The sequence below is a fragment of the Pongo pygmaeus genome, chromosome 12 (genome assembly GCF_028885625.2).
Source record: "Pongo pygmaeus isolate AG05252 chromosome 12, NHGRI_mPonPyg2-v2.0_pri, whole genome shotgun sequence".
Taxonomy (NCBI): Eukaryota; Metazoa; Chordata; class Mammalia; order Primates; family Hominidae; genus Pongo; species Pongo pygmaeus.
The window spans coordinates 59,801,565-59,817,319 of NC_072385.2; the positions used below are offsets into that span (position 1 = coordinate 59,801,565).

Consider the following 15,755-nt stretch of genomic DNA (forward strand, 5'->3'; position numbering starts at 1 on the left):
TCCACCTTGGCCTCCCAAAGTGCTGGGATTACAGGCGTGACCCACTGCATCCAGCTTTAAATATTCTTTATTTACATTTAGGTTTCTAATAAAGAGGAGTCTAAGACATGCAAATTAGTGAGGATTTTTTCATCTTTTGCATATGAGTCATTCATACCATGATGTGCTACTTTTTTTTTCAGTGCCATAAGTGAGAAATGACTCTCACAACTTTCTCATAATGTTTGTTTAAACTTGAGCATAATGCCTTTATTCTGGGTGCAAGCCAGAGCTCCTGACCACTTGGTGGCCTGGTTTACACTTGTACACGAACTCTTGTTTTCTTGGTCTTACCATTTGGACCTCTGAATCATTTCCTTCATGCTGATAGGCTTGTTCTTCTGGATAGCCAGGAAGACTAAGCAAGAGAAGAAAGGGTTTTCAGTGGACAGTGACTTAACCCAGAGGGTGTGGCGCAAGAGCTGGGAGAGGGAGCTGCTAGGACTTGGTGCCCCTACCCTGAGCTGGCAAGACTGGGTGGGGAGCAATGACCAAGGAAAGCCAGGGTTAGACTAGGGTAACAGGGACAGCAGCCTAAGGCCCTAAGGACCTAACACTCTGTAGCAAAGACTAGGCTTTGAATTAAAAAACTGGCCAGTTTCTAGGTAAGGTTGGATGAAAGAATTAGGTAGTGCTTTGTAGTTTTCACAGCTTTCATTATTTTATCAAGTTCTGCTTATCATAATTGTTAAGAATGCAGACTCCAGAGGAGCGCACCTGGGTTCAAATCTTAGCTTTTACTTACTAGGTATGTCATCCTGGGAGAGGTACTTAATCTCCCTTTGATTCAGTTTTCTCACTATAAAGTAGATATATTAATAGTACCTACTGAGAGTGTTGTAAGCGCTAATGTGAACAGTGCCTGGGCAAGATGTAAGGACTATGTGTTTATTATTATTATTACCATCCTAAGAGGTAGGGAAGCCTGGAATCAGCCCCATCTTTTCAGGAAAAATCAATATACTTTTGGAACTAACTTGCTCACAGACACAGAGATGGTTTAAGATGCAGTGACAGGGCTAGAGTAACTGGGCTTACTTGGATCATGAGTGTGCCGACGGCTAAGTTGGGGAGGTTCTGCTAGCTAAGAAGGTTTGTCTTGGCAAGCAAAAGGTCGCTGTCTGCCCACATAACTGGCCTGGCCTGACCTTTAGCAGGGCTCTGCAGCACAGCAGCAGACCTTGCCTTTCTATTCCACTCACAGGAAAGTGAACGGGCAGGGCATACCTCTCTTGGGCAGCGGGCGCATGCGATTCTGGTGGCCCTGCCGTTCCCTGTCACTGTTGAATAGTGCATCCCGCTCGCTCTGTAACATGCTCTGCAGCTTTCTCTCCTGGACTATTAACTTCAGGCGCTTTATCCGCTCCCCAGTGCGGAAGATGAAGTCAGATCTGTGAAACTGAAGCGATTCCTTAAAAAAAAAAAAAAAAGAAAAGAAAATGCCCAGCCTCACATTAATGATGCAATCTACTCTCCAAATGCCTGGAAACACACCACCTGCCCAAGAGGTTTGGGGAAGCCTGATTCAAATGCCGAGAAAATATCTAGAGTTGAAGAATCCTCTGACACCTCTCTATGGGGTAGAGCTCCAGCTTGGAACCCGCAGGGATCAAAGACATGCCTTCAGCATAGGCCAGGAACTAAGACTATGGCGATTACAACTCTCTGAAACATCAACGCAATACAGCTCTGCCCATGCTGCTATTTTAAAGATCTATTCAAACAAATACATCATTAATAACATTTCTTTATCCCCCAAGGGACATATCAGAAGAGACTTGGTTTCCTTTAAATCCAACATGGAGCAGAAACAGGAGCTGTGGACATGGAGGAACATGCATGAGGCTGCACAAGCATCAGGCCTCTGGGCCCTCCACACACAGGGACCCACAAACCTGATGAGCAGAGACACAAATCCTCCCTCCTGTGGCCTTGTCCCCAGATCCTGATGGTGATGCACCATCTATGGTTAAGAGTAAGGCAGCCTTTGATAGATGATGAGAAACCCAGTCCTCACGTGTGAAAACAGGTGAACTGCAGAGGTGCTGGAGAAGAGCGTCTCAGGCCTATACCTCTGCTAGCCAAGTCACAGAGCCAGCTTCTCTGCACCTTGCCCTTCTTCTCCCTACATGTAGGGCTAAAGTTAAGTCAACGTCACTGCACCTGCAGGTTTGCTCTCACAAACGGCTTCAGTGGGTCTCTGCCATCCTCTCTGCCTGGGCCTGCCAGGCCCCGACTGTCCAGGTGCTGCCCCTGCCAGTTCTGCTCCCGCAGTGGCTCCCTCCAGGGTCTGGTCTTGGTTATTGGTTCAAACCAGGAGATGCCAGGGCCACAAGTATTGGGCACGTTTTCCTTCTTTGATCCAGACTCCACATTTTCCACAGGAACAAACCAGGAAACTCCTACAGGAAATAGTTTTTAGAAGGAAAACAGATTTTTCACTCTTTTACAGCCCCACCCAGCTCTCATCAAGAACATGCATATAATGCAGGCTCTTAGGGATCTCAGCGGTCAGCAGCCACAGGGTGCCCTTGAGTCCTGTTTCTCTACAGGGATGACTATGTAACTACAGTGCTGGACTTTGAAAACCTGACAAGGTGGTGGCTGGGGGTAGGTGGGGGCCACGTAAAGTCACTTGGAAACACAGAGTCAGCATGACAGGGGACTTGAAATTCACTAGTTTCTCTACTACAAGATCTGGATTGAGAAACTAACCTTCATGGGAATTCTTCTCGTTCTTTTTTAACTTTCTTTCCCCAGGATAACCATTAAAGAGCATTTTCTCTTCACGTTTTTCTTCTGACCAAGAAGTCACATCACTGTACTCTTCCAATTTAGCCTCACTGGAACTTGGAGTTGGGAAAGTTATCCCAACATCTCGAATGTGTTTTTTGGTACCATTCACAATCTCCAAGTTACCTGAGGGGAAGGATCATAGGTGTCTCTGGGAGTAACCTTGCAGTTGAGTTGACAGGTTTATTCAAGTGAGTAAGTCAATTCTTCTTAATGTTTCAAAAATACAATCCCTTTTGGTAGTCACCCAGGTAAGGAAGAGGTTGACAGAAGTAAAGACAGGATTTGAGGCGAGGAAACAAATCAAGATGAAAGTTTATTTACTGTTATTTTATAAAACCAAAAGTATAGAAAGGCAATAGCTAAAAATCCTCCTTCCTACTTCTGGTCTCCATTTACTCTGTTCACAACCCCATATGGTTCCAGAGAATTCGTTTTGCACATTTAAGCAATTCTCTTCCCTCCTTTATTTCTTTTATTAAAAAAATTCATATTGTAGTATGCTATACACTGTTCTGTACCTTTTCTTAAAATCAATTATATGCCTTGGAGAACTTTCCATGTTAGTACAGAGAGAGCTTCCTCATTCTATGTAGAATTTCATTCATTATCTAGATATACAATAATTTATGTAATCATTCAGCTATTGAGGAACACCTAAGTTCATTTTAATCTTCTGCTATAAAAAACGTTTCAGTGGTTAATTTTGTACACTATTTTGCACATATGCAAGTATATCTATAGGCTAAATTCCACATATTCATAGTATATCTATAGCAGACATTTCAAAAGTAAAAATGCTGAGTGAAAGTAATTTTGATAGGACCTGTCAAATTGCCTTTCACAATGAACCAACTTCTACTCCCACTGGAATATACAAGGGAACCCACTTCCCTACACTCTTGCCCACAAACTTGCCATCAAACTTGAATTTTTGCCAATCTGATAAGATGAAAATTGGCAGTTGGATATAGTTTTATCTTCATGTCCTTTATTATGATTGAGGTTGAGTATCTTATATGTTTAAGAGCCATTTCAATGTGTTTCAGTGAAAAAGTTTAGATTCAAGTAATTACCTGCTTGTGTGCCCTTGTTTAACATGTGTACATTTTGCTTGTTGCAAAAAGTAGAGTTCAAGCTCAGGAACTACTGGCAGAAGAGGAAACAGAGTCAGAAGAAATCACATGGTTTGCTACCTAGAAGAATAAAAGAGATCTTGTTATTATTACCTGCAGTCAATGTCACAGTTACCCACAGGATAAGCAAGCCAACAAGTCCTCTTTCTAATCCAATTCAAACTGTTGAGATGCATTTGGAGGAAGCTTGAGATAATGTGAACATGCTGCCTTGTATCTGTGATAGGGAGAATGTTGTAGTTGGATAGGACTTAAGCTGTTATAAGGTGGTAAGACAAAAAAAGCCTGGCTATTTTCACCGGGCTTAGAAAAACTCTGAAGAGACTACTAGCCAAACATTAGTCTGATGCATCTTCATAATGAAATTCTGAAGTGACACCTGCATATAATTTTCATGTCAGATAAAGAGGCTTGGAGATAGCTAAAAAAAGTGATGAATTTCAAAACCAACAGAGGGTTCCAAGATGGCCGAATAGGAACAGCTCCAGTTTATAGCCCCCAGCGTGAGTGATGCAGAAGATGGGTGATTTCCTCATTTACAACTGAGATACCAGGTTCATTTCAATGGGGCTTGTTGGACAGTGGGTGCAGCCCATGGAGTGTGAGCTGAAGCAGGGTGGGGCATCACCTCATCCGGGAAGTGCAAGGGGTAGGGGAATTCCCTTTCCTAGCCAAGGGACTCCATGACAGATGGTAGCTGGAAAATCAGGACACTCCCACGGTAATACTGCACTTTTCCAACAGTCTTAGCAAATGGGACACCAGGAGATTATACCTCATGCCTGGCTTGGAGGGTCCCATGCCCACGGAGCCTCACTCACTGCTAGCACAGCAGTCTGAGATCAAACTGCAAGGCAGCAGCGAGGCTGGGGGAGGGGCGCCCGCCATCGCTGAAGCTTGAGTAGGTAAACAAAGCGGCTGGGAAGCTCGAACTGGGTGGAGCCCACCACAGCTCAACAAGGCCTGCCTACCTCTGTAGACTCCACTTCTAGGGGCAGGGCATAGCTGAACAAAAGGCAGCAGAAACTTCTGCAGTCTTAAACATCCCTGTCTGACAGCTTTGAAGAGAGTAGTATTTCTCCCAGCACGGAGTTTGCGATCTGAGAATGGAGAGACTGGCTCCTCAAGTGGGTCCCTGACCCCTGAGTAGCCTAACTGGGAGACACCTCCCAGTAGGGGCCTACTGACACCTCATACAGCCAGGTGCCCCTCTGAGACTAAGCTTCCAGAGGAAGGATCAGGCCGCAACATTTGCTGTTCTGCAATATTTGCTATTCTGCAGCCTCTGCTGGTGATACCCAGGCAAACAGGGTCTGGAGTGGAGCTTCAGCAAACTCCAACAGACCTGCAGCTGAGGGTCCTGACTGTTAGAAGGAAAACTAACAAACAGAAAGGACATCCACATGAAAACCCCATCTGTACATCACCATCATCAAAGATCAAAGGTAGATAAAACCACAAAGATGGGGAAAAAACAGAGCAGAACAGCTGAAAATTCTAAAAATCAGAGCGCCTCTTCTCCTCCAAAGGAATGCAGCTCCTCGCCAGCAATGGAATAAAGCTGGAAGGAGAATGACTTTAATGAGTTGACAGAAGGAAGCTTCAGATGATTGGTAATAACAAACTTCTCCGAGCTAAAGGAGGATGTTCAAACCCATCACAAAGAAGATAAAAAACCTTGAAAAAAGATTAGACAAATGGCTAACTAGAATAAACAGCATAGAGAAGACCTTAAATGACCTGATGGAGCTGAAAACCATGGGATGAGAACTACTTAATTCATTCACAAGCTTCAGTAGCCTATTCGATCAAGTGGAAGAAAGGGTATCAGTGATTGAAAATCAAATGAATGAAATGAAGTGAGAAGAGAAGTTTAGAGAAAAAAGAGCAAAAAGAAATGAACAAAGCCTCCAAGAAATATGGGACTATGTGAAAAGACCAAATCTACGCCTGATTGTTGTACCTGAAAGTGACGGGGAGAAAGGAACCAAGTTGAAAAACACTTTTCAGGATATTATGTAGGCGAACTTCCCCAACCTAGGAAGGCAGGCCAACATTCAAATTCAGGAAATACAGAGAATGCCACAAAGATACTCCTTGAGAAGAGCAACTCCAAGACACATAATAGTCAGATTCACCAAGGTTGAAATGAAGGAAAAAATGTTAAGGGCAGCCAGAGAGAAAGGGTGGGTTACCCACAAAGGGAAGCCCGTCAGACTAACAGCGGATCTGTCAGCAGAAACTACAAGCCAGAAGATAGTGGGGGCCAATATTCAACATTCTTAAAGAATTTTCAACCCAGTATTTCATATCCAGCCAAACTAAGCTTCATAAGTGAAGGAGAAATAAAATCCTTTACAGACAAACAAATGCTGAGAGATTTTGTCACCACCAGGCCTGCCTTACAAGAGCTCCTGAAGGAAGCACTAAACATGGAAAGGAACAACTGGTAACAGCCATTGCAAAAACATGCCAAATTGTAAAGACCATCAAGGCAAGGAAGAAACTGCATAAACTAATGAGCAAAATAACCAGCTAACATCATAATGACAGGATCAAATTCACACATAACAATATTAACTTTAAATATAAATGGGCTAAATGTTCCAATTAAAAGACACAGACTGGCAAATTGGATAAAGAGTCAAGACCCATCGGTGTGCTGTATTCAGGAGACCCACCTCATGTTCAGAGACACACATAGGCTCAAAATAAAGAGATGGAGAAAGATCTACCAAGCAAATGGAAAACAAACAAACAAAAGCAGCGGTTGCAATCCTAGTCTCTGATAAAACAGACTTTAAACCAACAAGATCAAAACAGACAAAGAAGGCCATTACAAAACGGTAAAGGGATCAATTCAACAAGAAGAGCTAACTATTCTAAATATATATGCACCCAATACAGGAGCACCCAAATTCATAAAGCAAGTTCTTAGAGACCTACAAAGAGACTTAGACTCCCACACAATAGTAATGGGAGACTTTAACACCCCACTGTCAACATTAGACAGATCAACAGGACAGAAAGTTAACAAGGATATCCAGGACTTGAACTCAGCTCTGCACAAAGCAGACATAATAGACATCTACAGAACTCTCCACCCCAAATCAACAGAATATACATTCTCAGCACCACATCGCACTTATTCCAAAATTGACCACATAGTTGGAAGTAAAGCACTCCTCAGCAAATGTAAAAGAATAGAAATTATAACAAACTGTTTCTCAGACCACAGTGCAATCAAATTAGAACTCAGGATTAAGAAACTCACTCAAAACCGCTCAACTACATGGAAACTGAACAATCTGCTCCTGAATGACTACTGGGTACATAATGAAATGAAGGCAGAAATAAAGATGTTCTTTGAAACCAATGAGAACAAAGACACAACATACCAGAATCTCTGGGACACATTTAAAGCAGTGTGTAGAGGAAAATGTATCACACTAAATGCCCACAAGAGAAAGCAGGAAAGATCTAAAATTGACAACCTAATGTCACAATTAAAAGAACTAGAGAAACAAGAGCAAATACATTCAAAAGCTGGCAGAAGGCAAGAAATAACTAAGATCAGAACAGAACTGAAGGAGATAGAGACACAAAAAACCCTTCCAAAAATCAAAGAGTCCAGGAGCTGGTTTTTTGAAAAGATCAGCAAAATTGATACACCACTAGCAAGACTAATAAAGAAGAAAAGAGAGAAGAATCAAATAGACGCAGTAAAAAATGATAAAGGGGATATCACCACCGATCCCACAGAAATACAAACTACCATCAGAGAATACTATAAACATCTCTATGTAAATAAACTAGGAAATCTAGAAGAAATGGATACATTCCTGGACACATACATCCTCCCAAGACTAAACCAGGAAGAAACTGAATCCCTGAATAGACCAATAACAGGCTATGAAATTGAGACAATAATTAATAGCCTACCAACCAAAAAAACTCCAGGACCAGATGGATTCACAGCCGAATTCTGACAGAGGTACAAAGAGGAGCTGGTACCATTCCTTCTGAAACTATTCCAATCAATAGAAAAAGAGGGAATCTTCCCTAACTCATTTTATGAGGCCAGCATCATCCTGATACCAAAGCCTGGCAGAGACACAACAAAAAAACAGAATTTTAGACCAATATCCCTGATGAACACTGATGCGAAAATCCTCAATAAAATACTGGCAAACTGAATCCAGCAGCATATCAAAAAGCTTATCCATCACAATCAAGTTGGCTTCATCCCTGGGATGCAAGGCTGCTTCAACATAAGCAAACCAATAAACATAATCCATCATATACACAAAACCAAAGACAAAAACCACATGATTATCTCAATAGATGCAGAAAAGGCCTTCAACAAAATTCAACAGCTATTCATGCTAAAAACTTTCAATAAATTAGGTATTGATGGGATGTATCTCAAAATAATAAGAGCTATTTATGACAAACCCACAGCCAATATACTGAATGGACAAAAACTGGAAGCATTCCCTTTGAAAACTGGCACAAGACAGAGATGCCCTCTCTCACCACTCCTATTCAACATAGTGTTGGAAGTTCTGGCCAGGGCAATCAGGCAGGAGAAAGAGATAAAGGGTATTCAATTAGGAAACGAGGAAGTCAAATTGTCCCTGTTTGCAGATGACATGATTGTATATGTAGAACACCCCATCGTTTCAGCCCAAAATCTCCTTAAGCTGATAAGCAACTTCAGCAAAGTCTCAGGATACAAAATCAATGTGCAAAAATCACAAGCATTCCTATACACCAATAACAAACAGAGAGCCAAATCATGAGTGAACTCCCATTCACAACTGCTTCAAAGAGAATAAAATACCTAGGAATCCAATTTAAAAGGGATGTGAAGGACCTCTTCAAGGAGAACTACAAACCACTGCCCAACGAAATAAAAGAGGACACAAACAAGTGGAAGAACATTCCATGCTCATGGATAGGAAGAATCAGTATCGTGAAAATGGCCATACTGTCCAAAGTAATTTATAGATTCAACGCCATCCCCATCAAGCTACCAATGACTTTCTTCACAGAACTGGAAAAACCTACTTTAAAGTTCATATGGAACCAAAAAAGGGCCCGCATTGTCAAGACAATCCTAAGCCAAAAGAACAAAGCTGGAGGCATCACGCTACCTGACTTCAAACTATACTACAAGGCTATAGTAACCAAAACAGCATGGTACTGGTACCAAAACAAAGATATAGACCAATGGAACAGAACAGAGCCCTCAGAAGTAATACCACACATCTACAACCATCTGATCTTTGACAAACCTGACAAAAACAAGAAATGGGGAAATGATTCCCTATTTAATAAATGGTGCTGGGAAAACTGGCTAGCCATATGTAGAAAGCTGAAACTGGATCCCTTCCTTAAACCTTATACAAAAATTAATTCAAGATGGATTAAAGACTTAAATGTTAGACCTAAAACCATAAAAACCCTAGAAGAAAACCTAGGCAATACCATTCAGGACATAGGCATGGGCAAGGACTTCATGACTAAAACATCAAAAGCAATGGCAACAAAAGCCAACATAGACAAATGGGATCTAATTAAACTAAAGAGATTCTGCACAGCAAAAGAAACCACCATCAGAGTGAACAGGCAACCTACAGAATGGGAGAAAATTTTTGCAATCTACCAATCTGATAAAGGGCTAATATCCAGAATCTATAAAGAACTTAAACAAATTTACAAGAAAAAAACAAACAATCCCTTCAAAAAGTGGGCGAAGGATATGAACAGACACTTCTCAAAAGAAGACATTTCTGCAGCCAATAGACACATGAAAAAATGCTCATCATCACTGACCATCAGAGAAATGCAAATCAAAACCACAATGAGATACCATCTCACACCAGTTACAATGGCGATAAAGTCAGGAAACAACAGGTGCTGGAGAGGATGTGGAGGAATAGGAACACTTTTACACTGTTGGTGGGACGGTAAACTAGTTCAACCATTGTGGAAGATAGTGTGGCGATTCCTCAAGGATCTAGAACTAGAAATACCATTTGACCCAGCCATCCCATTACTGGCTATACACCCAAAGGATTATAAATCATGCTACTATCAAGACACATGCACACGTACTATTCACAATAGCAAAGACCTGGAACCAACCCAAATGTCCATCAATGATAGACTGGATTAAGAAAATGTGGCACATATACACTATGGAATACTATGCAGCCATAAAAAAGGATGAGTTCGTGTCCTTTGTAGGGGCATGGATAAAGCTGGAAACCATCATTCTGAGCAAACTATCACAAGGACAGAAAAACAAACACCACATGTTCTCGCTCATAGGTGGGAATTGAACAATGAGAACACTTGGACACAGGGTGGGGAACATCACACACCGGGGCCTGTTGTGGGGTGGGGGGAGCGGGGAGGGATAGCATTAGGAGATATACCTAATGTAAATGATGAGTTAATGGGTGCAGCACAGCAACATGGCACATGTAGACATATGTAAAAAACCTGCACATTGTGTACCCTAGAACTTAAAGTATAATATAATAATGATAAAGAAAAAAAGAAATATTTTAAATGATTTAAATATCTGTTATTAGGGAACTAATTAAACAGTATAAGTATACAATGGAATTCATAAAGCAATTAAAAATACATAAATCTGTATTTCACACAGATGTCTATTATGATATATTAAATGAACGGTTTCAAAACAAACAAAAGTTGGAAATAAGAGTTTCAAATCACTTGCTATAATTCCATTTTTTAAAATAAAACAAGGTGTGTGAATCAAAGAATATAAAACTGGAAGATTATATATAAAAATGTTAATCAGGACTATGTCAGGATGGGGAGAATTATGGATGAATTTCAAGGCCTTTTTATTTTCTATGTTGTCTGAACTCTTTATATTTAACTATCCTTTTACCTTTATACATAATAAAAGAATACATATCTGGTAATAAAGAGAAAGATGTAAGGCGGTAGAAACATCAACAGAAGCCATCCTGTCACACTTGTCCTCCCCAGTCCATGTGAGGAACGACTAAAGCATGGTTCCAGTGAAGAGGAAGCAGCCTATAGAAACAGAGAAGCTGAGTAAATAGGAGAGAGAGAAACACTGAGAAAATAGATGATGGATTTTAGGAAATAGGCGTAATGAATCTTCTCTTCCATAACTGAAATATACAAACAAACAAAACATGAAAAGAATCTTCAGAATCCAGAGAAGGGGCTCAACTCATATCACAAATTTAGAGCTAATACACAGCTTTTTCTCCACAAAGAATCATACATAGAGGGTGAAAGGTGAGTCATTACATTCAAAATACCCTACGGATAGCCCACTTTTGATAGAAAAGGTGACTGAGGTAAGAGATAAACTTCTCAACTAGAGACATGCAACCCTGTTTAAAAACGAAAACAGCATTTCTGTCCTAGCTTGAATGAAGATTAATCATATACCCCTTCTAGCCAGAAAGAAATCAGAAAAATGTCTGGAAATTATCTCTTAGATCTAAATATCTTAGCTGCATTATAAGGATTTGCTAGAAAAAAAATCAGGCCCAGCAATATTACTGTACACTAGGAAGCCACCAAAGCAGCCAACAGCCACCTTAAAGAAGTACAAAAGCAAAACCTCAAGGGCACGTCCCACAGAACTAGATATTTCCCTTAGCCTGCAATTGCTAAAGCAGCCATCAGTTTGTGAGTTTTAAAACAATCGCAGAGAAAAATGTCAATTCAGGAGGTTGTACAGAGTCCTAGAATCACCTACTCCCTCTCTGGCTTCCCCAAGCTCCAAGGAACAAAATTAATACAAACCACACACAATTACCAGTCATGTCCTGGGAAGGGGATTCAAACAGCAACTTATAAACATGTATAAGGCAGTTAAAGAGAATTCAACCACATTACTATGGGCAACTAAATGGTTTCCATAGTGAGTGAGAGCCCCTGGGGGACCTATACTTCCTGAGGGGACCTGTGCAATCCTGGGATGGGAGATTCCTCCTGACCCCTAGGCATATAGACTGATACAGAGAGCTGCATGCCCAGAGTGTTTACAGAGGCAACACTCAAGTCCACAAGGGACCTCCATAGGCCTTGGACCCCAGAGCAGCCTGGTGCCATCTGCCATAACCCTAATACAGGCTGCAGTTGTGGTGCCTGGGGGTGGTAAGATTGCTCAACTCCCCCTCACAAGACAATGCTTGATGCCAGCTTCTAGCACAGTGACCCCACTTCTGTCTAAACTCTGCGGATGGGTGCAGCCCCATTCTCTCCTACGAAGCACCCAGATGGTGGAGTGAGCGACTCCAGCTACCCCTGCTGCTCATAGCTGGGAGGTGCATACTTGGTGGGGCTTCCTACACAGCAGACCCATTTTTGCCTGAACTCTTTAGGTGGGCAGAGCTCTGTCTTTCCCTGGGAAGCACTCAGACGGTAAAGCAGGTGACTCCACCCACTCCTGCTCCTCCTAGCTGTGTGGGGCACACTATTTGGGGCTCCAAGCATAGTGGACCCACCTCTGTCTGAATTCTGTTAGTGGCACAGCTCTGTGTTCCCCTGGGAGGCACCCACATGGTGGAAAACTAACAATGAAATTCTGGCCTTAAGCTGGACACTTAACCAATTGGAGCTAGTACAGAATAATCCACCCAACAACCACAGAATATACAATCTTCTCATCCACACACAGAGTATATTATAAGATGGACTACATGCTTGCCCATAAAGCTCTCAATAAATTTTAAAAAAAAGAAACATAACAAGCATATGCTTGGACCATAGTGCAATAAAAACAGAATTCAGTACCAAGGTGATCTCTCAAAATAACACAAAAACATGGAAATTAAAGCATTTGCTTCTGAATCACTCTTGGGTGAGCAATGAAATTAAGGCAGAAATTTAAAAATTATTTGAAATTAATGAAAATAGAGACACAAATTACCAAAACTCTTGGGCTATAGCTAAAGTGGTGTTAAGGGGAAAGTTTATAGTGCTAACTGCCTTAGTCAAGAGGTTAGAAAGATCTCAAATTAACCATCTAACATTGCACCTAGACGAACTAGACAAAAACAACAACAACAACAATTCAACTTCAAAGCTAGTAGAAGAAAAGAAATAACTAAAATCAGAGACAAACTGAATGAAATTGAGACCCGAAAGTCCATATGAAAAGATCAATGAAATGAAGTGTTGCTTTTTTGAAAGAATAAACAAGATTGATGGATCACTAGCTAGATTAACAAAGAAAAAAAGTAGAAGATACAAATAAGCACAATCAGAAATGACAAAGATGACATTACAACAGATCCCACAAAAATACAAAAGATTCTCAAAGACTATTATGAACACCTCCACGCACACATATAAGAATATTTAGAGAAAATGGTTAAATTTCTGGAAACACACAACCAACCAAGATTGAACCAGGAAGAAAGTGAAAACTTGAACAGACCAATAACAGTAACAGACCAAGGAATGGAATCAGTCATTTAAAAAAAAAAAAAAAAACTGCCAACTAAAAAGAGCCCTGGATGAGATGGAGTCACAGCTGAATTCTACCAGACATACAAAGAACTTATATAAATCCTACTGAAACTATCCTAAAACAATGAGGAGAAGGGGCTTTTCCTTAACTCCTTATACAAGGCTAGCATCATCTTGATATCAAAATTTGGCAGAGACATGATGAAAAAAGAAAACTTCAGGCCAATATCGCTGAAGAACATAGATATAAAAATTCTCAACAAAATACTAGCAAACTGAATCCAGAAGCACATCAAAAAAGTTCGTTCACCACCATCAAGCATAGTTTATTCCTGGGATGAAAGTTTGATTCCACATATGCAAATGAATAAATGTGATTCACCACATAAACAGAATTTAAAAACCATATGATCATCTCAGTAGATGCACAAAACATCTTCCATGAAATCCAACAACCCTTCAAGATAAAAACCCTTAACAGACAAGGCATTGAAGGAACACACCTCAAAATAATAAGAGCTATCTATGACTAACAGAGCCAACATCATACCGTCATGTAGGCAAAAGTTGGAAGTATTCCCCTTGAGAACTGGAACAAGACAAGGATGCCCATTCTCATCACTTCTAGTATGGGAATTCTGAGCCAGAGCAATTATGGAAGAGAAAGAAGTGAAAGGCATCCAAATAGGAAAACAAAATGTCAAAATATCTCTCTTTGCTAATGATATGAGTTACATAGAATACCCTAAAGACTCCACCAAAAGCCTCCTGGAACTGATGAACAAATTCAGTAAAGTTCCAGGACATAAAATCAGTAGCATTTCTCTACATCAATAACATTCTAGCTGAGAACCAAATGAAGAACAGAATCCCATTTACAATAACCACAAAAAATGAAATACCTAATCAAGGAGGTGAAAGATCTCTACAAGGAAAACTGTAAAACATTGCTGAATGAAATCAGAGATGACAAATAAATGGAAAAAAATTCCATGCTTATGGATGAGAAGAATCGATATTATTGTTAAAATGGCCATACTTCCCAAAGCAATTTACAGATTCAATGCTATCCTTATCAAAATAGCAATATCATTTTTCACAGAATTAGAAAAATGTATTCTAAAATTCATTCGGAACCAAACAAGAACCCAAATAGTCAAAGCAATCCTAAGCAAAAGGAACAAAGCCAAAGGCATCACATTACCAATTTCAAACTCTACTATAAGTCTACAGTAAACAAAACAGCATGGTACTTGTACAAAAATAGACAAATAGACCAATGGAACAGAGTAAAGAACTCAGAAATAAACCTGCACAGAGTAGAGAACTCAGAAATAAACCTGCACACCTACAACCATCTGACCTTCAAAAAATTGGTAAAAATAAGCAATAAGGAAAGAACTCTGTATTCAATAAATAGTGCTGGGATAACTCGCTAGTCATATGCAAAAGAAACTGAACCTTTACCTCTCACTATATTTAAAAAAATCAAGATACATTAGAGATTTAAATGGAGGACCTCAAACTATAAAAATCCGAGAAGAAAACCTAGGGAATACCCTTCTCAATATTGGCTTTGGAAAATAATTTATGGCTAAGTCCTGAACAGCAACTGTAACAAAAACAAAAAATTGATGATTGGTACCTAATTAAACTAAAGAGCTTCTGCACAGTAAAATAAATTATCAATCAAGAGACAACTCACAGAATGGGAGAAAATATTAGGAAATTATGCATCCAACAAATATCTAATGTCCAGAATCTGTAAGGAAATATAAAAATTAAAAAAGCAAAAATCAAATAATTCCATTTGTAAAAATGGGCAAAGGGGCTGGGCACAGTGGCTCACACCTGTAATCTCAGCACTTTGGGAGGCCAAGGTGGGAAGATCACTTGAGGCCAGGAGTTCAAGACCAGCCTGGCCAATATGGCAAAACCCCATCTGTACTAAAAATTTAAAAATTAGCTGGGTGTGGTGTTGCATACCTGTAATCCCAGCTACTCAGGAGGCTGAGGCACAAGAATTGCTTGAACCTGGGAGGCAGAGGTTGCAGTGAGCCAAGATCGTGCCACTGCACTACCACCTAGGTGACAGAGTGAGACCCTTTCTCAAAAAGAAAAGGTGGGGGGAGCAAAGAACAGGAAGACACTTCTCAAAAGAAGATGTACAAGCAGCTGACAAACATGAAAAAATGTTCAACACCACTATTCATCAGAGAAACACAAATCAAAACCACAATGAGATAACATCTCACACCAGTCAGAATTCTGATTATTAAAAAGTCAAAA

At 40.4% G+C, this 15,755-nt stretch overlaps 1 protein-coding gene across 1 annotated transcript in view; it reads right to left on the reverse strand.

The window, feature by feature from the left end:
- Positions 1-329: 329 nt before the first annotated feature.
- LOC129030009 (putative ALMS1-like protein) overlaps positions 330-15,755 on the reverse strand; it is a 37,771-nt gene continuing 22,345 nt past the window's right edge. Inside the window, exons 3-7 of the mRNA XM_063649026.1 lie at positions 3,909-4,024; positions 2,755-2,958; positions 2,203-2,441; positions 1,267-1,450; positions 330-397 (exon numbers count right to left, since the gene is read on the reverse strand). Coding sequence (XP_063505096.1) covers positions 330-397; positions 1,267-1,450; positions 2,203-2,441; positions 2,755-2,958; positions 3,909-3,933 — 720 coding nt within the window. The 5' untranslated portion in view covers positions 3,934-4,024. The remainder of the gene's footprint in view (positions 398-1,266; positions 1,451-2,202; positions 2,442-2,754; positions 2,959-3,908; positions 4,025-15,755) is intronic.